Source organism: Elephas maximus, chromosome 17 (assembly GCF_024166365.1).
Source record: "Elephas maximus indicus isolate mEleMax1 chromosome 17, mEleMax1 primary haplotype, whole genome shotgun sequence".
Taxonomy (NCBI): domain Eukaryota; kingdom Metazoa; phylum Chordata; class Mammalia; order Proboscidea; family Elephantidae; genus Elephas; species Elephas maximus.
The window spans coordinates 74,420,003-74,446,131 of NC_064835.1; the positions used below are offsets into that span (position 1 = coordinate 74,420,003).

The 26,129-nt window shown below is 39.6% G+C and overlaps 2 protein-coding genes across 14 annotated transcripts in view; one reads left to right on the plus strand and one right to left on the minus strand.

Moving 5' to 3' along the window:
- DCUN1D2 (defective in cullin neddylation 1 domain containing 2) overlaps positions 1-11,829 on the minus strand; it is a 53,105-nt gene extending 41,276 nt beyond the window's left edge. For 2 of the 10 annotated variants that reach the window (XM_049856243.1, XM_049856240.1), the window contains exons 1-3: positions 11,716-11,829; positions 3,783-3,999; positions 734-902 (exon numbers count right to left, since the gene is read on the minus strand). In XM_049856243.1, the coding sequence (XP_049712200.1) occupies positions 734-902; positions 3,783-3,999; positions 11,716-11,718 (389 nt within the window). In that variant the 5' untranslated portion in view covers positions 11,719-11,829. Of the gene's footprint in view, positions 1-733; positions 903-3,782; positions 4,183-5,318; positions 5,409-11,715 lie in introns of those variants that run through there. The other 8 variants (XM_049856245.1, XM_049856247.1, XM_049856248.1 and 5 more) reach the window with 8 other exon arrangements.
- A 693-nt stretch (positions 11,830-12,522) lies between these two features.
- The window catches only part of TMCO3 (transmembrane and coiled-coil domains 3), a 73,014-nt gene continuing 59,407 nt past the window's right edge, over positions 12,523-26,129 (plus strand). For all 4 annotated transcript variants that reach the window (XM_049856234.1, XM_049856233.1, XM_049856235.1 and 1 more), the window contains exons 1-3: positions 12,523-12,612; positions 22,806-23,329; positions 25,204-25,383. In XM_049856234.1, the coding sequence (XP_049712191.1) occupies positions 22,877-23,329; positions 25,204-25,383 (633 nt within the window). In that variant the 5' untranslated portion in view covers positions 12,523-12,612; positions 22,806-22,876. The remainder of the gene's footprint in view (positions 12,613-22,805; positions 23,330-25,203; positions 25,384-26,129) is intronic.

Here is a 26,129-nt window from a genome sequence, read left to right on the forward strand (position 1 = left end):
CTGGGCAAATGAAAGCAGGGACACCAGGGAGGAGGTGGGGAGAGTGCTAACACACTGAGCGTTGAATAGCAACTAACGTCACAAAACAACCTATGTATAAATTGTGAATGGAAAACTAATTTGCTCTGTAAACTATTACCTAAACCACAATTAAATGTTTAAAAAAAAAAGTGTTACTAGCACAAACCAAAATGACATCTTATTAATGTTTAATATAGCAACACATGGAACTATACATTTAGTACACAGTATTGTGAAATAAGGAGCCCTGGTAATGCACTGGTTAAGGGCTACAGCTGCAAACCAAAATTCACCAGCTGCTCCTTGGAAACCCTTTGGGGCAGTGCTACTCTGTCCTATATGGTTTCTATGAGTCAGAATTGACTGGACAGCTACAGGTTTTTATTGTGAAATAAACTGAATAACTGAAAACAAGAAAACAAAACAAAACAAAAACCTACTGTTTGCTATCAATTCCAGATTGGGAGGGGAAAAATTAAAAGAAGAAAATGAGTTACAAAACGGATTAATCTAAAAAAATAAAAATACCAAATAAAACTTTAAATTGGAATTTAAAAGGAAAAACCAAAGGCTAAATAGTACAGATGCCCAAGAAATTTATAAGATACATAAAGAAAACACATATCAGATTACTATTTACAGGCCGTTGAAAAACAATTAATGCTGAAAATATCTTCCTTTCTGGAAAAAATTTAAATTGAGAACGACTTACCCGAGCTCTGTCATGCCGTCTACAAATTCCTTTTTGCTAAATTCACACTGAGTAGCTGCCCTGAACTTCCATGCTATGACCAAAACACTGATACTGGCAGGATCTAGGCTTAAATCATCACAAAACTGTTGAATCCCATCAATTCCAATTTTATTTTCATCTTGTGGGTCTACAGTCAAAGTTAAGGGAAAAAAAAGTTGTATGATTTTGAAAGGTATTGCTAAAATGGATGATTAGAGTCTACCACATAGTTACAGCAAGAGTGTTTCAAATACATCTATCAATGAACTGCAATTTCCTACTGTATATATAAAAAAGAATGAACAACAAATAACATATCCAGGAAATAGTGTCATTTTTTAAATCTAGGTTTCTAGGTTTTCAGGAAAAAAAAAATCAATGAAACATGCTTGAGAAAACATCATCATTAAGAAATAATTTGCCTTCCCTAAAGCAAAATAAAAATTCTAATTTATAGAAATGTACTCTGCCCAAAGGGAAATTGCTAGGAGTGACGCTGTATTGGTATTTATAATGTATTAAGTTTTTATCACAACCCTGCCAAAGGAAAGAATTCTGTGCTCCTAACAGCATATATTTTCCGAATTATAGAAAAATTGGTCATAATGCTCTCACTTAATAAACAGTCTTGGTAAATTTCATATACAATATTAGTAATTATTTTAAAGTAATTTTGGAAGTATTCACTTATAAACGTTAACATAATGACTGGTTATACTTATCAACAGTCTCTGAGCTCTGTATTTATTTTTAAAGACTAAGATAACTGTAATCATATCTACTTAAAATTACTAGAATTACACAAAATTAAATGATTAATTTAAATTAAGGCATAAACCAAACCAAAAACCAAGCCTGTTGCTGTCAAGTCAATTTTGACTCATAGCAACCCTACAGGACAGAGTAGAACTGCCCATTGGGTTTCCAACTAGTGGCTGGTGGATTCAAACTGCTGGCCTTTCAGTTAACAGCCGAACTCTTTACTACTGTGCCACCAGGGCTCCAAATTAAAGCGTAAAGACTTATAATTTTCACTTACATAAAAATATTTTTTTCAAATGCTTCTGCACATATTTGAACAACCTAGTAAAAAAATCTGCATAACATAAAACCAAAAACCCACTGCTGTCGAGTCAATTCCGAGTCATAGCGACCCTATAGGACAGGGTAGAACTGCCCCATAGAGTTTCCAAGGGTGTAATCTTTACAGAAGGAGACTGCCACATCTTTCCAGAATGGCTGGTGGCTTTGAACCACTGACCTTTTGATTAACAGTTGAGCAGGGCTCCTTCTCCATAGCATATGACTTACGAAATTAACTTAGCCAAAGATTTTTAAAATACATCTTAATTAAAATATTTTTTTAGAACTATAGTAAGTACATATCTGTGATTTTTACCACAGAATATGTTACTTAACCACATCTCTTTAAAAACAAAATGTAAATTTCAATCCATTTTCAGATCTGAACAGATTAAAATATGCAGCCTTACCATGTATATTCTCAAGAACCACCAAATAAAATAAATTATAAAAAAATAAAATACACACAGTATTTTCAAAATTAAAAAACAAAAATAACAAATAAATTAAGACTTTAAAACTAAGGCAGTTATTTTGTTTGGGTTAGTACTTGTTTACATGAGGTTTTATGCTTTAAAGTTTTGGAAATATAAGATTGACCTTTAAAACAGATAGGATAAAAAAAGCAAAGTAAGTCAGCACTTGAATTACTGCTGCCTCTCCTGAGAGAATACAGATTTAATATCTGATAAGAAATTTTAAAACTTGCTACGTCTTTGAATCTGTATACATTCATCAATGCACTTATTTTTACAGCACCACTGTATTTTGACAGGAAAAGCTCCATTCTAAGTCCTAATTTAAAAAAAAAAAAAAAAAAAAAACTGTCTCCAGTCTCCAGCACAAAGGTTTCTTTGCTAAGAGATTTCCTCAAAGCTTTAAACAACTGAAATTGTTCAAGTGCCAAAACATTGCTATACTGTTTTAAGAGAGCTGATATTTTCCCTCACTTTAGAGTTATTCTCATGGTTAGGTATTGTTCTTTTTGTTATTGTTAAGAATACACACAGAACATACGCCAATTTAACAATTTCTACAGGTACGATTCAGTGACAACAATTACATTCTTCAAGTTGTACAACCATTGTCACCCTCCTTTTCTGAACTGTTCCTCCCCATTAACATAAACTCACTGCTCCCTAAGCTTCCTATCTAATCTTTCAAGTTGGTGCTATCAGTTTGATCCCATATAGAAAGTTCTTAAGAGCACAATGCTGAAGGCAGGCATTCTTTACAAGTTAAGTGAAGTTACTGTTTGATTTTCAGAAGACTGCAAGGAATATTTCTGGTTTAAGGTTTAAAGAATATCTCGGGGTAATAATCTCATAATAGTTTCGTAGTAAGTTCACCCAGCCTCCATGGCTCCAGAAACGCTGAATTCCATGAGAATTTGAAATCCTGTTCTATATTTTCTCCCTTTTGATCAGGATTCTTTCATAGAAACTTTGATCAAAACGTTCAGTAAGGGTAGCTGGGCACCATCCAGTTCTTCTGGTCTCATCTGATATTGTTCTTAAGCAACTTTCCACTCACAAATATTTCAGCCTAAATAGAAGTGCTTGAAAAAACACACTGTATTAAGAGATAGAACCACCTAGACATGGCAGTAACCCCAACGCAGTGAATGCTTCCTTCCAGCTAGTGATCAACAGATCAAACTCACCCACCGCACAGAACAAGCTGAGTGAGAGCTCACTCCCACATAAATCTTTAGACTCCTTTCTTCTCATTTCACCCCTAATCTATACTGATTAATTATTATAGTTTCACTTAAATCGAAGAAATTGGATTTTGCAGCTAAATCAGGAAGAGAAAGAAATGCATCTTGGAGATTTTTCATACAAGGCACCAGAAAGTCTAGAAAGAACACATCCATTCTGTTATCTACATATTTTTTAATGTTTACAACTTTTACAATGTTTGTTTTAATTATTAACATTCTTACCTTTGTACCTGTTATACAGTTGTTCTAGCTTCTTCTTGTCTACTGAATTTCTCATGGATTCTTTGTAGAATGAGTCTGGGCTTTGGAAGAAGTTGTCTGTTGCCACCTCTAGTTTCCAGTCATTCTGCGTTAAACAGTATATAGCAGTTCTTTCGCCAGCCTGCGTAAACGCCATAAACTGGCGGACCTTGTCCTTCTGGGACGACTTAAGCTTATGCTTTGGGATGCAAAAGAAGCGGGAAAGCCAATGAAGCTAATCCAGAGGTTTGTCTCAGCATTCTACCACTAACGCCTACATTTAAACTGGGTTTAGTTTTCTTGTTGGGTGACTCAACTTCACTTCAGAATTACAGGAAGACAAAGCCTTGTTCTTCATCACTTAAAAACACTGCACAGTCTTCTGAAAATTGAAACGACAGCATCCATATAGTAACAAATATGCAAAGTCTAATCTTTAAAAAGTTACGAGAATCAATACATTATACAAAGCAGATTTCGATTTTTACCCAGTTCACTTTGCATGAAGTACGATAGTACTTTTTTTTTCAAAAAATCTCAGCAAAATATCTCTCTTTATGAAACACATCTAGCCATCTGATGAAATAAAGAAGGGCAGATGTAGCACAAAGCCTTCACGTTATCCCTGCAGGTCTGTCTGCAGAGTCCTCTGACTTAAAGGAGGTACTTCAATCATGTAATGTCAGGCTCTAATGATAGAGGAAGCTTCATAGTTTAGATACATTACTGTCTTAAGTTTTTCCCAGTTTAAAATCAACAACTCTTGCCATTGTCCTCAGCAGAACCACACTGATGAAAACATGCATACACAACTAAGGATAATGCTAAAAATAATTTACAAAAGTCCAAAAGCAGGCACAAAAAGAATGCCTGCTATGACTAAACGAAAATGATAACATTAATGACAAAAATGTCTGTGTATATGAGACACGAATGAAAAAAATAGGGCAGAGCCTCTGGGTAGGTAGTGAATAACAAAACTGCCAAGTAACTGTACTATATATACTATATAAGGAAACAAAATAACATCTTAATATTTCCAGATAAGGATGGTAAATTTCCACTTACTAAGGTAACTTGATGAAAGTACCACCAGAAAAGAAACTGATTCACTAATTCCTGTAAATCGAAAGACTCTACAATTTACTAAATGCTAATATTTTATACAAACGCTTTACAAAGTAATACAATATAGGGAAAATTTTCATTGCAAAGAATTTATATTCAACCTTGTTCAAAAAATGATGTGAGACAATTTATAAAAACACATAGAATAATGTAAGACATAACTTACAGAAATATATAAATGAATAACAACATGTAGATGAAGAAATTGAGAGGAGGGAAAAAGAAAATGAAAGAAAGCAAGCCAGGGATAAGATTAGTATACAGGCATGCATACCTATACAAGAGCTGAAAGTGGGCTGAAAATTACGCTCTGAGCTTCCTAGTTGCCAAAGCAAAGAAGAAAATATGATTAGTTAGGAAAATCTGATTTAATAAGATTTAAAAACCTACCAGTGGCTCAGAAGTGGCACAGCTTCTCCTGGCACTGAAATCTGAAGGAAATGGCTCCTGTGGTTCCTCACGAAAGGGACAATATGCAATGTTCCCCTTTGTACTGGACAAATTCCTCACCAAATGCCAACAACAAATAGCAGAGCGAACTTCCAAAACTTTTCTTAAAGCACCCCTCAATGCATGCTAACGCCAAAATATCAGAGTACAATTCAACAGGAGGATAACATAGTGCAATCCAAACACACAGTTCTCTCAATTTGTGGTCTGGAGACCACTGTGGCATCCCGAAACATTTCAGGGGGTCCACGATGAAAAAGCTATTTTTATAATAATTCTAAGACGTTATTTGCCTCTCTCACTTTCATCTTCTCATGAGCGTACAGAAGGGGCTTCTAGAGGCTTCGTTCGTGGCTTATGATATCCCACACAACAGGTTGAATGTAGATTTGAGAATCTTTCATTAAGCCAGACATTAAAGAGATTTACAAAAAAATGTAATATAAATATGTAATGGATTTATTATTATTTTAGAATGAGTTTATATTTTAAAACTTGCAGTTTTAACTTCTTATATGGTAAAGACTGATGAATATAACCCGCAGAGACAAAAGCTCATGGGTGGTTCAGTGGTAGAATTCTTGCCTTCCCTGCAGGAGACCTGGGTTTGATTTCTGGCCAATGTACCTCACGCGCAGCACCATCTGTCAGTGGCGGCTTGAGTGTTGCTATGATGCTGAACAAGGTTCAGTGGAGCTTCCAGATTAAGACTAGAAGAAAAGCGTGGCAATCTACAAAAATCAGCCAGTGAAAACCCCATGCGTTACAACTGGTTTGTTCTGTTGAACATGGAGTTGCCAAGAGTCAGGGCTGACTTGACAGCAGTGAACAACAATGACAACAAACAAAAGCTTTTTGAGCCCAGTAATTTTTAAAAATATCAAAGGGTCCTGAGACTAAAAAGTTTGAGAACTGCTGAGCTAAATTAATGCAGGGAATTAACATTTTGACTATTTGATTTGGATCCCTTTTGAATCTGACAGATCTTCTCTCCAAGAAAACACATGCAGTTTTGAATAAAATTTCAGGGACTTTACACACCATGGAAGCCCATCAATGGGGTTTTCAGATAGGGGCAAAAGGTAAAAGAAAGTAGATCAGCAGGAAGTGGACCCCAAAAGAAAGTGGGATTGGCAAATTTTTTCTTAAAGGCCCAGACAGTAAGTACACTAGGCTTGAAGGCCAAACAGTCTACACTGCAGATACTCAACTCTGCCATAGACAGAGCATAAATGAATGGGTGTGGCTACGTTCCAATAAAACTTTATTCACATGAACAGGCAGCTAGCTTGTGGGCTGTAGTTTGCCAACCACTGATCTAGCTTCTAGAGTAATACATGGAATATATCTTATACGTATTTCCTGAAATAGAGATTTTGACAAGAACTAAACAACCAATTCAAGATTATATTCTCTAGCAAGACCAAATATTGCTAAATAAGGGCAGAGCCTACATGCTTTGACAGTAAGCTGAACAAAAGATAAAGCTGGCATCTTTTTATGAAGTTGACAGCCACACTAAGGGCAAGGGGGGTCAAAGCCGAGAATTACCTCAAAAACCTTAAGAGGTGTGCAGTCCCCATAATGGTCTACTATTAGGGATAGCCATGATAATTTTACTATGGAAATAGCCATCAGTGCTATTTTTAAAAATTCTGTCATGGTTATAAGACAAAATTCAACAAAGTACCCTTGGAACTTCCAGGATTAATCAGCAGAGTAATGTAACCTCAGGTAACAGAATTATCTAACCAGCATTATTCAATTGATAGGAACCCTGGTGGCACAGTGGTTAAGGCATTCAGCTGCTAACCAAAAGGTCAGCAGTTCCAACCCACCAGCTGCTGCGCAGGAGAAAGATGTGGCAGTCTGCTTCTGTAAAGATTTACAGCCTCAGAAACCCTATTGGGCAGTTCTACTCTGTCCTATAGGGTCACTATGAGTTGGAATTGACTGGATGGCAGTGGGTTTATTTCTTGGTACAACTGATGGATTCATGTCAATTAAACATTGACAGATATCTGCTAAATACCATGTTTGACCTTTGGCTATTTTTCCTGATAAGCCCTTCCTGAAGCCTCTCCTAATACTGATAATTAAGTTACATCAACAGTGTAAAGAACACTTTTTTTAAAGCGCTAGAAGAACAGATGCAGGGGTATATGGATCCAGCTCATTCAAAGTGGTTTTGACTATTAGTTACAAAGTGGGTAGAGAAACAAATAGGTCCCTCTTCAATCTAACCAAATTGCCTGATCTGTCATAAGACGCTCCCAGCAAACATGAGCCTCACGTTGGCACTAAGGTACTGTTACTGAGTGTGTAATAGCAGCTATGGGTGCAACAGTCTCTGGCCAAGATGAAGAGCCAGGAAATTATCAATAAGGTTCCAACAAATTTGTTACCCCTTACGCTTTCTCCATAAGGTAACCAAGATTAAAACAATAATCAATAGCTAAACCTAAAGACTGTATGCTCTTCATGTCCAAAAGTGACTAAGGAGACCCAAGTTGCAATTTGTAAAAGAGGGAAGTAGAAAAAAGTTTCTTAGAAAAAAGTTTCATAAACTGAAAAACTGGGGAAAGACAGTTTCACATCTACGTAGACGTGAAATCTACATCCACATAAAATGAACAAAGGTACACAAATTGGCAGGATCAGGGCCTACTCCTCAAGCTCTGATGGCTTTCGTTGAAGCTTACCATGACATGAAAATTAAATTATTACAGGCAACTTTTAGAGAGGCTGGGGCAGGGCATTTTCTGTTTCATTATTTTACTCTGTTAAAATGTAAAAAAAAAAAAATTCCTAAATACAAATCTGGAGGGTCCAATACAAACAGTAAATAAAATCCCTAAATTATGAAAAAGTTTCAAACATTCTAACCATAACCTTAGAAAAAATTACTTACATAATCTGGGGACCAAGACCAACCAAATACAAAACGAAAACAATCTGTTCTTAAAATGTCCTTCCAGAGACATTTCATACAACGGAATCTCTTGGGGTCAACTTAGAAGGGGCTGACAATGCAACCATTTTGATCAAATTAATTACAAAAACTTGTCGATCACTTTATGACTCTCTCTTTTGATATACAGTAGACTCAAAGGGAAAAGTTAAATTCAAACATTTCCTTTCACACTCTGGGGTCTTCGGCATCTCTAATAATTCTGCAGCATGATAAATATGTTCAAGTCTTTCCCAAGTTAGCAAAAGTCTCTTAATACTATGTTCCCTTCAAGCTCTGCACAACTCACCCCTTTCCTGTTAAGTGCCAAACTCCTGAAGATAAGTCTTGCTGAAATGAGCATCTTAACTCACTGCAATCTGGCTTTGCTTCTGCCTCAGTAGTGAAACTGTTCTACCCAGGTCATCAAAAAAAAGTCTTCTAGCTGCTAAAGTCGGGAGCTTTTTAGCCTTTTTTTTCCCAACACCACTGACCACTCCCTCCTCCTTTAAACTCTACCCTCTTGGTGTCTATGACAGCATTTTTTTTTCTAGTGTTCTTGTTTCTCCTTCTCAGTCTTCTTTTTAGCTCCTCTTTCCACCCCTGAGGTTCTGTCCTCATCTCTCCACTCTTTTCTCTATACACATTCTTCCTGGTCTATCCCATCACATCTGTCTTCTGTTTGAAACCCTTTCAATGGCTTCCCATTACTATTAGAGCAAAGACTAAAACTTTCTTAATGCGTCCTAAAGGCCCCGTACGGTCTGGCTCCAGTTTCCTCGCCAGTCTCATACTGTGTCACTTTCCCCTTGCTCTCAGTGCTTTAGCAACTAGGATCTTCTTTCAATTCCTGGAACATACCATCTCCTATCATCTAGGGGCCCTTTGCACATTCTGTTCTTTTTGCCTGGAGCACCTCGCACTTCTGACTGCTCCTCCCACCTAGCTTTGTGTCCAGTTAACTGCCACTTATTCTTCAGAGTTCAGTTCGTACCTTATTACCTTGGCTAAGCCTTCGTTACCTCAGCATCTGACACCACTACTCACCCAGCCCCACTATACAACTTCACGGGACCTATGCTTCTCCTCGGCACTTACCCCTACCGTAATAAAACGGATATGTCTTAATGCCTATCTCCCCTGCTGGGACATCAGCTTCATGGGTTCCCAAAACACATTTGTCTTATTCACCATCATATCCCTAGTATCTCGCACACTGCCTTCCTTGCACACAGAAAACTCTGAATACATATTTACTGAATGAATGATGAAACACACTGACTACCATGGTTTCCAGTATATTTCAAAGCAATTGATACACACTTCCAGAAACCTCTCTTTTGAGCTCCAAATCTATATATTCAATCAACTATATGATCCTATTTTTACCTCCCTGTATTATCTTCCCCCACAAATATGTTTTCCTCCTACACTCCCATTTTGGTCAATAATACCACCATCTACTCAACTGCCCAAGCCAGGGGGTGGCTTTATTCTCTTTCCCTTACTCCATTTCCAAAGAGTCTGCTGATTCTGTGACCTTCCTTTCTTAAAGTCCTCGCCTCTCCCTCCTCTCATCCCCTGATTCCTACAGACAGTGCTTTGGTTCAAGCCCTCATCTCTTCTTGCCTAGATTATTACTACAGTTTCTTTCCTGGTCTTTCTTGCCTGCAACTCCAACCCCCTACAATCTGATTTCTGCCCTGATGACAGAGGGCTTTTTAAAACAAAATATGATTATCATTCCCTTCTTAAAAATCTTCAATGGCTCCCATTAACTCCTGGATAAAATTCTGTATGCCATGACTATAGGGAAGACCCTACTTAAACAGTCCTCACCATTCTCAACCCTGAATTCCATGCTCTAGCCATAGTGAATTACTAGCAATTCCTCAAACATGCGATCTTCTCCACTTTATGTCTAGATGCTTCATTCTGTTGTACACAGGGTGGCTATCAGTCAGAAGTGACTCGGTGACACGTAACAACAAGGAGGCTGCTTCTGCCTGAAACATCCCTCCTCTCCTTGTTCACCTTGGTTGCTTTGTACTTCCATTCAGGAAGTCACCTCCTCCATGAGCCTTTCCTGATCCTCCTTTTCCCAGGCTTTGTTGGATGCTCCTCCTGAATGCTCCCGCTGTCCCTTGTTCTTAACCTTAACATAGCTCTTATCGAACTGTAATACTGCCGTTTTGATTTACTAGTTAAGTCTCTCTCCCTAGACTGTGTAGATCTCCCAGGATGTTGGTATCTACATCCCTACCACCCAGCAAGCACGTATAAAGGCTTGCTAGATACTGATTGGCTAGCTGCTCGGTAAGCGTTATGCCTCATTCAGCAAACTCATTTTATTTAAAAAACCAGAAAGACTGGGGGTGGTAGGTAGCCACATATAAAATAATTTAAGACTGCTTCAAAAAATGTTTTTCTAGTGGAGCTGATAAATAATGAACCGAGTAAACAAGAACGCAATCATTTAAAACCAAGTGTTTAACATCCTTTACATGACTGCACTTCCCTCTCCCTTTTCAAGTACACACACTACTGAAAGGAAATGGCTAAGAATTAGTACCTATTAGTACAGACGTTTACTTTCTGTTTAAGTGACCTCACTGGAGGTGGTGAACCGAAACCCACAGCCACGGAGTCGATTCCGACTCATAGCGACCCTGACAGACAGAGCAGAGCTGCCCCATAGGGTTTCCAAGGCTGTAATCTTTAGGGGAGGCAGAATGCCACATCTTTCTCCAGCGGAGCCCTGGTGGATTGTGAACCGCTGACCTTTCGGTGAGCAGCCTAGCGCTTAACCGCTGCGCCACCAGGTCTCCTATGAAGCGGTGAAACTGAAAATTTAAGACGCTGGGAGCAATTTGGAGGGAGGGAGAACTGGTAACGACTCTGGCATATCGTATCTTCGCTCAGCATAAACGAGAATTAATAGGCAGCGATCACACAAAAGAGGCAAACGGATACAGGCCAGGTATCTGCCTTCGACAGCTTGCAAAGCAAACTCAACTATCACAACACAATTAGGTAAGAGTTCAGTTTCGTGGAGTTAATCGGCGTTTTTCTGGAACGCCCGCCTCTGTCGCCCTTACAGCCGGCGCGCCCTAGGCTGTCTGTACCTGGAGAGACCCGCGGGCGCGGAGAGGGTCCCGGGAACCCCGGGAAGGCGCAGCCCCCGCCCCGGGCTCGCGGCCTCTCCCCAGGCCCCTGCCGGCCCCTCCCTTTGACCTTCGCGACTGTCCCCGCTCCAGACACCAGGGCGCCCTCCCGCGAGGCCCCGCCGCTCCCTCCCGAGCCACCCGTGTGTGTAGGAGGGGCTGTGCGAGTAGACAACGCGGGGCCAGATCCGAACGGGGCGCGAGGACCTGCAGGGCCACCTACCATTCTCACTCGGACGCTCCCCAACTTCTCGCCGGCCCCGACGGCGCTTCTGCGCAGGCGCACCCGGTCGCCTCCCGCCCCGGGCTCCAAGCCGCTCCTTTCTCGTCCGCTCGGCGTCCTCCTCAGTACGGCCTAGGGGTGCCCTCCAGCCCGCCCCTTGCGAGCGCGTCGGTCAGTCCGCCGGCTCCGCGGCTCCCAGGCCACACGCCCCTGGGGAGGAGCTCTTGGGAAAAGGTGGATGACAGGTTGGGTGACCTGAACTGCAACTACCGACATGCACAGCGCCCGCCCCGCGGCCGACCGGACTCGCACGCCCCGCCCCCTTAAAGGGGCCGCTACTCCCTTCCTTCGGAGATCCAGGCCGGCCTGCGCGCGCGGCCGATGAGACGGCGTTCCTAAGAGCACGGCGGGCGGCGGCGCCTCGGGCTCCTCCCCCGGTGGGCGGCCACCTCCACCTTGGAGGGAATGCCGGAGAAGCCCGCGCGTCCCCTGCGGCCTGCGGCCGTCCTCCTTCGGTGGCTGAAGGACGGGTCCCCGCCCGCCCCTGCGCCCTCCCCTCAGCACCCTGGCGTTGTGCGGGTCCGGGGCCCGCCCGCCGCCGCCGCAGCATCCGCCTCCCGCCAACGAAGAGCCGGGCCCTGAGGACGCGCCTCTGTCCCCAGGGCGTCGGCGCTGGACCGCGGGGCTGGAGCTGGGGCCGCCTTCCCAGAGGCCCGCTGGCGGCGCCGCTCGGCTCCTCTCGCTTCCCGGCTCGGTGGGGTGAGCGCTTTCCGGGAGTGAGCGCTGCGGCGGGCCGGTGTTCGCGGCCGGGGGCGCGCCGCCCACGATCGGGGCTGGATGGCGGGGACAGGTGATGCTGCGGCTGGAACGTTCAGCGAAGCTGTCGCCTCCTCCGCGGTGAGTGCTGCTTAGTACATTGTCGCCCCAGTTTTTCCTCCGCACTTGAGTCTTAAGGTGGCCTTGCGTGCTTTGCCCACCTACCATGTTGAGGCAAATTGTTTTAGTATATTGGAGGCCTGGTCGCGCAGTGGTTAAGATCTCGGCTGCTAACGAGAAGGTCGACAGTTCGAATCCACGAGCCGCTCCTTGGAAACCCTATGGGACAGTTAGTTCTATTCTGCCCTGTAGGGTCTCTGAGTCGGAACAGACTCGACGGCAATAAATATATTTAATAAAGAGCTAGCTAGCTATCTAATCTATCATCTGTGATACTATGTCACGCGCTCACAAAAGACACCCTACGTTGAATGCGCTGCTGCTGCTCAGTGGTGGTGACAACGCCCCCCACAGCCCAAATTATCATTCAGGAAGAATTCGATTGGCGAATAGTGCCTTGAAAACGCTTTCTCTTGCAACACCAAGATTTCAGTTTATTTCTAAAACTGTGGAAACTGCCAAAAGAATCAATTAAATAACCGGATCAGTTTACAAATTCCCCAAACCGAGACTTTTAACTTGCGTGTAAAATTCTTATTGGTGTAACTAATCAAATAAATTGGTAGTAAAACAGAAGATCAGTTTGTTTTGCCAACTTCACTGTTCTTGGCCTCTTATGGTTGTTCCTTGGAAGCGTCCGCCAACTTTTGAGTAAGTACATCCGCCTAAGAGAAAGGTGAAACGCGAGTTAATCCTAGCTATTTGGTTTTCTTTTTTCCTTTTTTTTTTTTTTTTCAGTGTCTAGCTTATCTTCCTTTGGCACTGATGAAGGGTGAAGTGCCAGTGTGGATTCGATTATTCGTGTCCACTGGAGAAAAAATGCAAATATTTACCGCCCGTAGTCATGGTGGTGTTGAAAAGGAATCTCAGTTTACCATATCCTTTTTATTCCTCTCTAGTTGGCTTTCCTGGCTCTAAACAGTAAGTGTAGCCAACGTCCAAGATTCTTCGTGCAGGCCTGCAACTTGAAGGGTGATGATGAATTTTAGTTAGAAGCTTAGACTTTCTCAGTAACCTTCCTAGATCCCTAAGATAAAAATGGTGTTAACAGTAGCAAGTAAGATCTTAGACACCATGTCTGATCTCTCTTGGCTGTTTCCAGTTCTTTTAGTTGATTTACTCCTTATATATGTATCTTTGGCTCTCACCTGATACCACCTGATATGCAGGGAATAAATGTGGTGGTTATTTTAAACATTCTTTTGGAACACTGTTAAGACTCTAAAGTTCACAGATGACTTAAATCTTATATTTACTGCTGTCTTTTCACGTTTGTGTGTTTTTCTGATCTCTTTTTGAGTCAGCACATCTTACTGGTGTTCCAAACTTATATTACCAATTTTTTAAAAAGTAATGTCTCAAAGACTGGATTACTTAATGAAAATTTTTGTTTTTCTGGAGGCTTAACATGAAGTATCATGAAGTTTTATAACATTTCCATAAAAAATTACAGCCTTGGAAACCCTGTGGGGCAATTCTGTTCTGTCCTGTAGGGTCACTATGAGGCAGAATCTGCTCAAGGCAGTGGATTTTGGATCCTCTTAGAGATTATGCCACTCTGACCCATATAACCCTGAGGCCCTAAAGACTACGTGGAATCGCCTCAGGGAGCAGGGACAGAGGGAGGCAAAGGCGGAAGCAGTCCTCTGTTTTTTTCAGTTTTATATAATGGGCCAAAAAGGGTTTGAAAACCTCAGAGCTCTGTGTCATAGCCTCTGTTTTTTTGAAAGCATTAGTTTCTTTTTCTCTTCCCTTCTGCTCTCCTTTCATAGTTCTCCAATTATTTTGATAGTTAGATACAAATAATATAATATCTATGAATCATATACTTCGTTTTTTGACAACCATAAATTATATTTTCAGGATTATAAGTGCTTTAATCTTTTTAAAAAACACTTCACATCGTTCAGCTTGTTAGTTTGAAATATGCTTTTTAAATTAAATCCTCTACAAGTTGGATTTAGGTAATTTCTTTTGAAGGGTTTCCTACCCTGTTTCGTGGGTTCATAAGGCTTTTTCCCAATTTTTTCCTTGGTTGCCTACTCAGTCACTGTGTTGTGCTGAACTTAGAAGAAATTTTACTGGTATCAGAAAGTAATTGTAATTTGAAACTATTTATTACAAGTAATTGTTACTGTTTCCTTGTTTCATGGGAAGCTAAGAACTGTTTTGGACAAGTCAATCCTGTTCCTGCCACAGTTATACTAGTTTCTGTGGGAACTTCCCTGCCCATAGCCCCAAAACCCAAGCCCCAACCCATTGCCCCTGAGTCGATTCAAACCCATAGCGACCCTATAGGACAGAGTAGAACTGCCCCACAGGGTTTCCGAGAAGCACCTGGTGGATTCAAACTGCCCATCTTTTGGTTAGCAGCCTTAGCTCTTAACCACTACACCACCAAGGTTTCCCCCATAACCCCAAGCAGGCCAAATTTTGTAGCAGGTCAGGACCCCTACACATACGCCAAGGGACACACACATACTGGCTTGGATTCACCTGCATGGACAGGGGGCAGCCACACCATACACTGTACACAAGCTGTCCAGAGAGCTGTGGTAACTGTGACATTACCTGCCACAGTCAGGAGGAAAGCAAGTTGTCCATTTAGGGATCTTTGCATCTACCTGGCAGACAATGACTGGTTAATAAGTACTCGAGGAATGAATAAGATTCTTTTCAGCAACTTGATCTGGTAAATACTGAGGAAATGAGTCTGAGAGTTACTGAGAAAGAAAGAGGGTGGAGGGGCTCCGTGGGCTACACATGGGCAGAAGTTAAAAAAAAAAAAAAAAACCCAAGTTACAATTAAGCAGAAGCTGTGAGGCAGAAACCCTTTTTAGCCCCGTATATAAAACTCAGAAAAAGAAAGTGCTGCTTTCACCTTTGTTACCTTCTCTCCCTGTTTCCTGAGCAGACTCAGTACAGCCTTTAGGGCTTTAGGGATAGGTGAATCAGAGTAGCATAATCCCTGAGGAGATCCAAAACCTACTGCCGTGAAATTGATTCCGACTCGTAGTTGAAATCTTTGTGGAAACGGACTGCCACATCTTTCTGCCGTGGAGCAGCTGGTGGGTTACAACTGCCGACTTTTCAGTTAGCAGCCAAGCACTTAACCATCACGCCACCAAGGCTCTCTAAGGAGACACTTCTCTTCAAATACCCTACAGTCATGATAGGGATCAGGAGTTAGAAGTATATCAAAGAAATCTTTGACTTTGGTGGCTTTGCTTTGAAAAAGCCTGATCTTAGAATACACTGTTAGGCTTTGCTACTGAACTTTTTATCCGATAAATAATATGTGACATTTCTGAGTTACTAAATTTTTTAATTGATAGAGTTAAAAGTCATGTGATTTTTAAGTAAAATGACAGTGAATTAAAACTATTAGAATTTTTTTTTTTTAAGTAGGCTCAATAGTGAACCCATTTGCCTTTTTATTCTAAACCATTTATGGCATTTATTAGGAATATTTTTTGTCTTAACCCAATAATCTTACCAGTGTTAAAGTAATTTTGGGGATTCCTGTTTTGTATTTATAATAAAAAGCAAAACCCATTGAAATTTGACAGAGTTGGAGATATAAAGGTTTTGGTTTTACTCAAAGTATTGATGGTACTATTGTCCTAATGAAGAGTGACTTTGAGTTTTGCTGTAGCCAAGGCATCCTGAAATTCTCAGGCTCAATTTTAGAGTGTTTCCTCATTTAAGATATTAAAATATGTTATGGGTATCGTCTCTGTGATTCTGCAATGACCCACTGCCATCCAGGTGATTCTGACTCATAGCGGCCCTACGGTGATCACTAAATGTAATCAGGCTATAGTGGTAAACAGTAAGCATTTATATAGAATTTTTTTAACTTTTTATTTTGAGGTGATAGTAGATTTCAAATGCAGTTGTAAGAAACAATACAGAGAGATCCCAAATACTCTTCACCCAGTTTCCGCAATGGTAATATCTTGCAAAACTCTAAGTACAGTATCATAACCAGATACAATCTGACAACCATTTTCAGATTTTACCAGTTTTACATGCACTCGTGTGTGTGTATGTGTGTGTGTGTGTGTGTGTTTAGATCTGTGCGGTTTTATCACATGAGTAGATCTGTGTGACCACCACCACAGTCTGGATACTGACCAGTTCCATCACCACAAGAATCCCTCCATCTACCCACTTACAGCCACAGCCACCTCCTTCCCTACCTTCATTTGCTAATCCCTGGCAACTGCTAATCCATTCTCCATCTTTATGTTTTTTTATTTTTATTTATTTTATAGATGAAGGTTTACAGAACAACTAGTTTCTCATTAAACTGTTAGTACATATGTTGTTTTATGACATTGGTTAACAATCCCACGACATATCAGCACTCTCCCTTCTCAACCTTAGGTTCCCTATTACAAGCTTTCCTGTCCCCTCCTGCTTTCTAGTCCTTGCCCCAGGGCTGGTGTGTCCTTTGAGTCTTGTTTTGTTTTATGGGCCTGTCCAGTTTTTGGCTGAAGGATGGACCTCAGGAGTGACTTCATTACTGAGCTGATTAAGGTGTCCAGGGGCCATACTCTCAGGGTTTCTCCAGTCTGTGTCAGGCCAACAAGCCTGGTCTTTTTTTGAGTTAGAATTTTTCTCCAGCTCTTCTCCGGGACCCTCTGTTATGATCCCTGTCAGCGCAGTCAGTGGTAGCCGGGCACCATCTAGTTGTACTGGACTCAGACTGGTAGAGGGCGTGGTAGATGTGGTCAATTAGTCCTTGGCCTAATTCCTCCCTTGTATCTTTCCTTAGTTTTCTTCATTCTCCCTTGTTCCTGAAGGGATGAGAGCAATGGAGTATCCTAGATGGCCGCTCACAGGCTTTTAAGACCCCAGATGCTACTCACCACAGTAGAATGTAGAACATTTTTTTTATAAACTATGTTATGCCTGTTGAGCTAGATGTTCCCCGAGACCATGGTCCCCACAGCCCTCAGCCCAGCGGTTCTGCCCCTCAGAGAATTTAGATATGTTCGTAGAGCTTCCATGACCTCGCCTTGCACAGGTTGTGCTGGCTTTCCCAGTATCGTGTACTGTCTTACCCTTCACCAGAGTTACCACTTACCTACTATTTGTTTAGTGTTTTTCCATCCCCACCCCTCCCCACCCTTGTAGCCATCAAAGGTTGTTTCTTTTTGTGTGTAAACCTTTTCATGAGTTTTTACAGTAGTGGTCTCATACAATATTTGTCCTTTTGTGATTGACTTATTTCGCTCAGCGTAATGCCCTCCAGATTCATCCATGTTACGAGATGCTTCACAGATTCATCATTGCTCTTTATCATTGCATAATTTTTTTTAATGCTCCATAGTATGTATGTACCACAGTTTGTTTATCCATTCATCTGTTGGTGGGCTATTGTGAACAATGCTGCAGTGAACATGGATGTGCATATATGTACTCGTGTGACAACTCTTATTTGCCTAGGATATATTCATAGGAGTGGGATTGCTGGGTCATATGGTATTTGTATTTCTGGCTTTCTAAGAATGCGCCATATCGTCTGCCAAAATGGTTGTATCGTTTTGCATTCCCACCAGCAGTGAGTAAGAGTTCCAGTCTCCCCGCAGCCTTTTGAACATTTGTTATTTCCTGTTTTTTTTGATTCTGTACTGGTAATTCCGGGGAGTGAGATGATCTCATTGTGGTTTTGACTTGCATTTCTCTAGTGGCTCGTGATTTCAAGCATTTTCTCATGTATCTGTTGGCCACTTGAATGTCTTCATTGGTGAAGTGTCTGTTCGTTTCCTTTGCCCATTTTTTTAAATGGATTATTTGTCTTTTTGTTGTAGAGATGTTGGATTTTCTTGCAGATTTTAGAGATTAGACCTTTGTCTGATTTGTAAGAGCCAAGATTTTTTTCCCAGTCTGTAGGTTCTCTTTTTCCTCTTTTGGTGAAGTCTTTTGGCGAGCATAAGTGTTTAATTTTTAGAAAATACCAGTTATCTAGCTTATTTTCTGGAGTTTGTGTGTTGTCGGTTGTGGTTTATATCCTGTTAATGCCATGTATTAGGGCCTCTAGTGTTGATCCTATTTTTTCTTCTATGAACTTCATAATTTTTGGCTTTATATTTAGACCTTTGATCCATTTTGAATTAGTTTTTGTATGTGGTGTGAGGTATGGGTCCTGTTGCATTTTTTTTGCAGATGTACATCCAGTTTTACAAGTACCATTTATTAAAAAGACTGTCTTTTCCCCGTTTGTTGGACTTAGGGCCCTTGTCGAAGATCAGGTGACCATAGGTGGATTGATTTACATCTGGGTTCTCAATTCAGTTCCATTGGTCAGTGTATCTGTCATTGTACCAGTACCAGGCTGTTTTGACTACCGTAGCTGTATAGTAGGTTCTGAGGTCAGGTAGTGCAAGTCCTCCTGCGTTATTCTTCTTCATCAGTAGTGCTTTACTTATCTGGGGCTTCTTCCCTTTCCATATAAAGTTAATGATATATTTTTTTTCCATCTCTTTAAAGAATGTTTTTGGTATTTGGATCAGGATTGCATTGTATTTGTAAATTGCTTTGGGTAGAATTGTCATTTTCACAATGTTGAGTCTACCTATCCATGAGCATTGGATGTTTTTCCATTTATGTAGATCTCTTTTGCTTTCTTGCAGTAGTGTTTTGCAGTTTTCTTTGTATAGGCCTTTTACTTTATTTTTTTTAGTGGCTATTATAAATGGTATTGTTTTCCTGATTTCATTGTTCTCTCTATTGGTGTATCTCCATGTTTATGTTTTGTCATTTCAAGAATATTATATAAATGGAATCATGCAGTATGTAACCTTTTAAGATTTGCATTTCACTCAGTGTATACCTTGAAATCCATCCAAGTTGTTGTGTATATCAATATTCCAGTAAATAGATTTTAAGAATTAATTAAAGTAAACAAGTAACAAATCCAGAGGGTTGTTTTGATAATCAAAGACAGCAATAACAAACTAAAGCTGAAGCTAAAAATATTTACTGATTTACTTAGGAAAAAAAGTGCTACAATTTTAATATTCCATAGTATTTTTTAGCCAAGTTTGAAGGTAAAATGAAATGAACATAGTTTATGAAAAAGTGGTGATCATATTTTAAGAATCTATAAAGAAAATTTCAACTTCTCATTCATGTTATAAGTACTATATTTTAGTACTTATTTAGTATTTAGTGTAACTACAATTAAAATCCTCAAAGATTTCTTATAAAAATTAATAGCTCCCTTAGGGATAACTGTTTAATTGCAGGAACCTAGAATCAGAAATGCATGTAGAAAGGTGTTGTTCACATACGAGGTAGGTTGCAAGTTATTTTTCTGAAGCATGAAATCCACGGAAGAGCTATTTTTTAAGATCTTTTGGGGGAAAATGAAAATAGGAAGCATAAACAAATTATCTTGAATTTCTGCCTTGGTTCTAGAAAATACTAGAAGTATACACTTTTGCAGTAGCAATTAAATTTTCTCTTCCTTGGAATAATAGGGTAGCAATTGAATGAGTCATTAAGATAAGAGATTGGCTATGTTTCTAGTTATCACTAAATGATTGGTTAGTCATTTATTTATTTTTAAGGTGGTAACACATGTACATAAAGTTTTGTTGAAACTGTTAACATAAAATTGAGTAATTCAAACAGTACATCCTTATTTACCCTGCCACTTGAGGGAGTGAACTGTTCTATTCCATGTAAGTGAATTCTCTGTGTACATTAGCTATCCCTGCAGGAACCAGAGTATCTAAAAATGTATTGAAATTTAACTTCCATGATTTTTAACCAGAAAACTGAGCAGAATGTACTCTTTCGGGTTTTTTTTTTTTTTTTCCGGTTGCTTTTGGTCAGCACTCTGAACACAAGTCTTTATCCAGTGATATTTTCAGGGCCTTTTAAAGTAGCACGTAGAACAATTTAGCCTTCCACAAAATAGCAAAGGCTGCTAGGCTTTTTGAGTTCTCATGTTTGCGCTTCATAAGGTTTGTTTTGCATCCTCTTTGTATCAGCTGTCCGTTCTTGATTGTTCACAATACTCTCTCTGAAAATGCCACGTCTTTTCTTATTTTCACTGCGTCTAATCTGCTTTGGTCTGAAAAACCAGATTATTGAATTTATTAGAATTGGAATTAATAGTGAAATTATAGATACATTTTTTAGTAAACAGATCCCTCCATAGGGGAAATATTAGCATATTTGAGGGTTAAGTAGAAGTTCTTGGTAACTGAACATGTAACAATCCATTGGATGCTGCTATTAAGAATATTATTTAAAAAAAAAAAAAAAACTCAGTGCCTTCGAGTCGATTCCGACTCATAGCGACCCTAGAGGACAGAGTAGAACTGCCCCATAGAGTTTCCAAGGAGCACCTGGGGGATTTGAACTGCCGACCCTTTGGTTAGCGGCCGTAGCACCTAACCACTATGCCACCAGGGCTTCCAAGAATATTATTTAGGTGGTGTATATTAATGGTTTGTTATATTTTCTTTTAAACTGTAAATTCTGTGTAAATAATAGGTTTTTATTTTCTCTTTTGGCATAACTGCTCTGGCCAGTGATCTATTTGCCAAATATAATACGTATTTTTTAGCACTTATCTTATTTGCCCTTTCTTGCATTTATTACTTCTTCCTCCTTAAGTCTGTTTTCCTGTTCCTAAGATCACTTCTCTTTCATTACCTTTCCTGACTACTTCTGTCTGCTTCTTACATCATGCTCTTCTCTGGGGGATTGATCCCTACCCTTCTCTGGTCATCGTAGCCTGGGTAGCACCACTACAGCTTCCATTACTACCGGCACTGAAGTCTTTCAGCTCTTAATCTCCAGTCCAATTCTTCTTCATTCATCAAGAAATCATTTTTAGAAAGCAGGATCTTGTCTATATTACGTTTGCCAGGATAAATTAGTGTATATTGTTTTAGGTGCAGTGGTTAAGAGCTACGGCTGCTAACCAAAACGTTGGCAGTTCAAATCCACCAGCCGCTCCTTAGAAACCTTAGGGGACAGTTCTGCTCTGTCCTATAGGGTCGCTATGAGTCGGAATCGACTTGATGGCGATAGGTTAAAGGAAAGAAGCCCTGGTGCTTCAGTGGTTAAGTGCTTGTCTGCTAACTGGAAGGTCAGCAGTTCACACCCACCACTTGCTCCGCAGAAGAAGGTTACGGTGGTCTGCTTCCGTGAGGATTTACAACCTTGGGAATCCTACGGGCCAGTCCTGCTCTGCCCTACAGGGTTTCTGTGCGTTGGAATTAGCTTCACTGCCGTGGGTTTGGTGTTCTGTTTTGTTTTGTTTTAAAAGAAGACAAGGAGCCTGAATTTGGAGGATAGAAAATGTTCGATCATATAATAAAGTCCTAGAGATCTGTATGAGGTTATAGCTTTGTGATTTTTCCCCCTATCCTTGACGCTGTGAGGGTCACTGTCGGTCAGAATTGACTGCGGTGGGTTTAGTTTTAGTTTTTTATCCTTGTTAGCTCTTAACTAAATTTGAAAATTTGGCAAAAATTCCACAAATTTTGGAAAGCAAACAAAATGGTAAAGTGAGCTGATAGTAGCCCAAGTGTTACCACCTCTGGAACGATAGTGAGCACCAGTCCCTAGTGGCATGTTTTCTCCTAATTGGTTCACTGATCTGTGATAGAAAAAGGGTTATGGTATTTTCTTGCCGTTGATATATGAACAAAAACAGACAAACAACCTGTTGCCGTCAAGTCGATTCCAACCCATAGCAACTTTATAGGACAGAGTAGAACTGCCTCACAGGGTTTCCAAGAAGTGGCTGGTGGATTTGAATTACCAACCTTTTGTTAGCAGCCACATGGACCCTCTTAATAACGGAATTGGTTTTGGCATGGCAGCCTTTTACACACAGTAGATTTAGTTAGATACACGATGCTGAATTTTTCTTAAAAAAAAATGCCTTTAAATTCAGATGTAACTAACCTTTTATCTCAACTCTTTATCATGTACCAAAAGAGACACTTTAACATTGAGTATTTGATTTTAATCTAGGTGCAATAAATAATTCAGAGCTAGGAAAGGTAACGTTTTCTTTAGAAAGGTGGTAGTTTTCTGGATGTAATTATTGAGTACTTTAATTCTGATCTCAACAGTAACGATCATTCAACTTTATATGACAAAATGAATCTGTTTTTCAGCTGGAAATGTGTTTCTAAAATGCAACTTCAGCATAGCAGAACTCTTTGGACTGCCTTTCCTTGTCCTCTATATGTGGAACATGAAGGTATCAGGAAAAAAATATCTCTGGCTATTGCTCTCATTACTTCACTTGATAGCAAATGCTGCAGAACATGAAGAGGTAGCAAAGCATGCAATCAAGTTACATCGAGGAAAAGGAGCAGCTGTCACTCAGAGAAGACAGTGGGTCCTCAACAACTGTAGAAAGCTGACTGGGCTTCTTCGCCAAAAGAATGTGGTCCTAAACAAACTGAAAAATGCAATCAGAGCAGTGGAAAAAGATGTTGGACTCTCAGATGAAGAGAAGTTGTTTCAGGTGCACACATTTGAGATTTTTCAAAAAGAGCTGAATGAGAGTGAAAATTCAGTCTTTCAGGCTATCCATGGACTCCAGCGAGCCCTCCAGGGAGATTACAAAGATGTCGTAAATATGAAAGAAAGCAGCAGGCAGCGACTGGAGGCTCTGAGAGAAGCTGCAATAAAGGTTAGTTCTTCCATATTTTACCAAGTGCAAACATTCATTCACCAAAGGGGGGAAAAAATAAAAAGTGCTTTATACTCTGAATATAGAAAATAAAGATAAAGGAAAAACGTAAGAGGTGCTACTGTTTCAGTAGATGAGATCTATCAAGGCATCTGTTCTTAGTAATTATACACATAGTCTATCTCTCACAAGTAAAAGAATCTTTCCTTTTGGGTATCTTAGTGTAGTTGTATTTTATCGCACACAGAAGGATTCAATACCTCATCCTTTTCTCTGTTGTGGAAATTCCAGGGTAATTCAAAAGTTACTCAAGTTATACTCATAAGCTGATATGGAAATAAATAGATTTGTAACTGCAGTCAACATTTTGTTGAGTTTTTGACAGAAATATCCCTTATTGTGAAGTTTGAAATTCTTCAAAGTCCATATACTAAAAACAATAATGTTAAAATTCACTTCCCAACAAATGTATGCATTTGATTTAGGAATTTTGACCAAGTATATATATATTTAAAATGATGAGGAGAAACTTACTGTATTTTTTAAATGATGAGGAGAAACTTACTGTATTAGATATTATTTATTTTACCTTTTTTAAGCCTGGATTTCTTGAGTAGCTATTATGCTCCAGGCATCAAGCCAAGCACTTTAAATGTATAAAATGTTATTTTATCCTAGTAGAAAAGTCTATGGTATTATTGCATAGCTTAAAAACTATAGAAATACAGACTTATTAAACTTTCTTTACTGAAGCTTGGCATCTTTTGGTAGAAATATGGTAATCCGACAAATGGAGGCACCAAGATTTCCAATAGCCTTGATTCATTCACCTTGCTTATTTTATATGTGTGAATCCATGTAATTGCCATCCTGCATTAGAAGTAGACCGTAACACTACCCTTTGAGTAGATGTTACTATCTTACGAAATCTTTTTGACAGTTTAGACATTAAACTCCTCTGTTTTAAATAGGGGTACTTAATAGGATCCAGATTTGTTGTAAGGTTTCATTATAAAATAGAGAACACCGTTTGCATGAGTCTAAGTAACACTGATTTAAATACACATGCTTTATAAAATTTGAACAGTATTTCATCTTACACTGTTTCTTGCCTCATAACTCCAGGCATTGGCAGCATACAGCTGTGTGTTAAAGGGCATTAAGATGATGTTGGTACCCTGGTTGATGTTATCACTAGAGATCCATCAAACAGGCAATGTTTGTTCTGGGTACTATCCGTTCACTTCTCTGTCCAATCTAAGCACCCCTTTAAATGTGAAAAAATATTTTTAAAGTAGGGTTAATAATTTGATTAAGATATTGGAGTTTAAATATAACTGTGTAAAAATATATTAAATTGCATTGCCAGCCCCATCTGTCAGTTTCCAAATAATTGTTTCTTTCTGGAACAGTTTTCCCTTTGTAACTTGGGATTTGACTATGTATATCCTGCTTACAAATTTATAGATACTAGCAACATATTGAAGCATCACAACTATTTTCAGAGTACAGCCGTACTTCACATACATAGTAGACACAGTACCTGGAGCATCATCAATGTTCACTAAGTCATTTTTATGTGAATAGATGACCTTCAGAAATGATAATTTTTATTTATAGAAGTAGAAACGTATTTTTTGATGTGTATATAGAAAGCTTCCCTAAAAATTTTGTTCCGTTATGTCTGAATAGTCTAGGAAAATTGATCTTCCTTAGTTAACTAGAGTTAGAATTATATATATGAAAAGGGGTGTTTGACGTAGAGAATTGGTTGATCTGATTCATTCAGGCCAGGTACCTGGGTTGATTTTAAAAAGTCATATCTTAGTTTATTTCTTAATAAATCTCACTTTTCATTCCTTACAAATGAATAGGAAGAGACAGAATATGTGGAACTTCTGGCAGCAGAAAAGCATCAAGTTGAAGCCCTTAAAAATATGCAACATCAAAACAAAAGTTTATCCATTCTTGATGAGATTCTTGAAGATGTAAGAAAGGCAGCCGATCGTTTAGAGGAGGAGATAGAAGAACATGCTTTTGATGACAATAAATCAGTAAGTAGTGTTTCAGAACAATTTCCAGTTCACATATTAAGCTACTAACTCACTGAAAGGATGTATCGTTAAAATTGTTTTGCATGTTTATTTTTAGCATACATTGAAAAAATGAAGACAAACGAAAACACTTCTGTGTCAGATAGAAAGTAATTTGATTTCATCTTGCAGAAATAAACTAAAAAAAAAGCAGTTGCGGCCAGGTTGATTCGGACTCACGGCGACGCCATACGTGTCAGCGGAGCTGTGCTTCACAGGGTTTTCAGTGGCTGGTTTTTCAGAAGTAGGTCTCCAGGCCTTTCTTTGGAGACACCTCCGGTGGACTGGAACCTCCAGCCTTTTGGTTAGCAGCTGAGCTCATTAGCCATTTTCACCACTCAGGGACTCCAAAAATAAACGAGTTAAACTTTATTTTCTTTTCATATTTTTTAACTTTAGTCAGCTCCCTCTTATCACTGACTAGTCTCCATTCCCTAGTTTTGCCACTCTGCTGAATTGGGATTGTGGTCTCAAGAAAATTGGTGCTGGGCAGTCAAGTTTTAATGCTGATCTCCCTGGGGAAAATGAGCTCTTTATAGGGAGTGATCTCTGTATCTGAAGCAGGATTTCAGGCTACTTGTTATAATACGTTCAAGACTCTAAGGAATTGAGATTGAGATTGATGCTAAAAATTGTCCGTACTGTTAGTGTGACTCATATATAAGGCTTAGGTAGTGAATGCAAGTCAGAATAAGATTAGGGAAGAA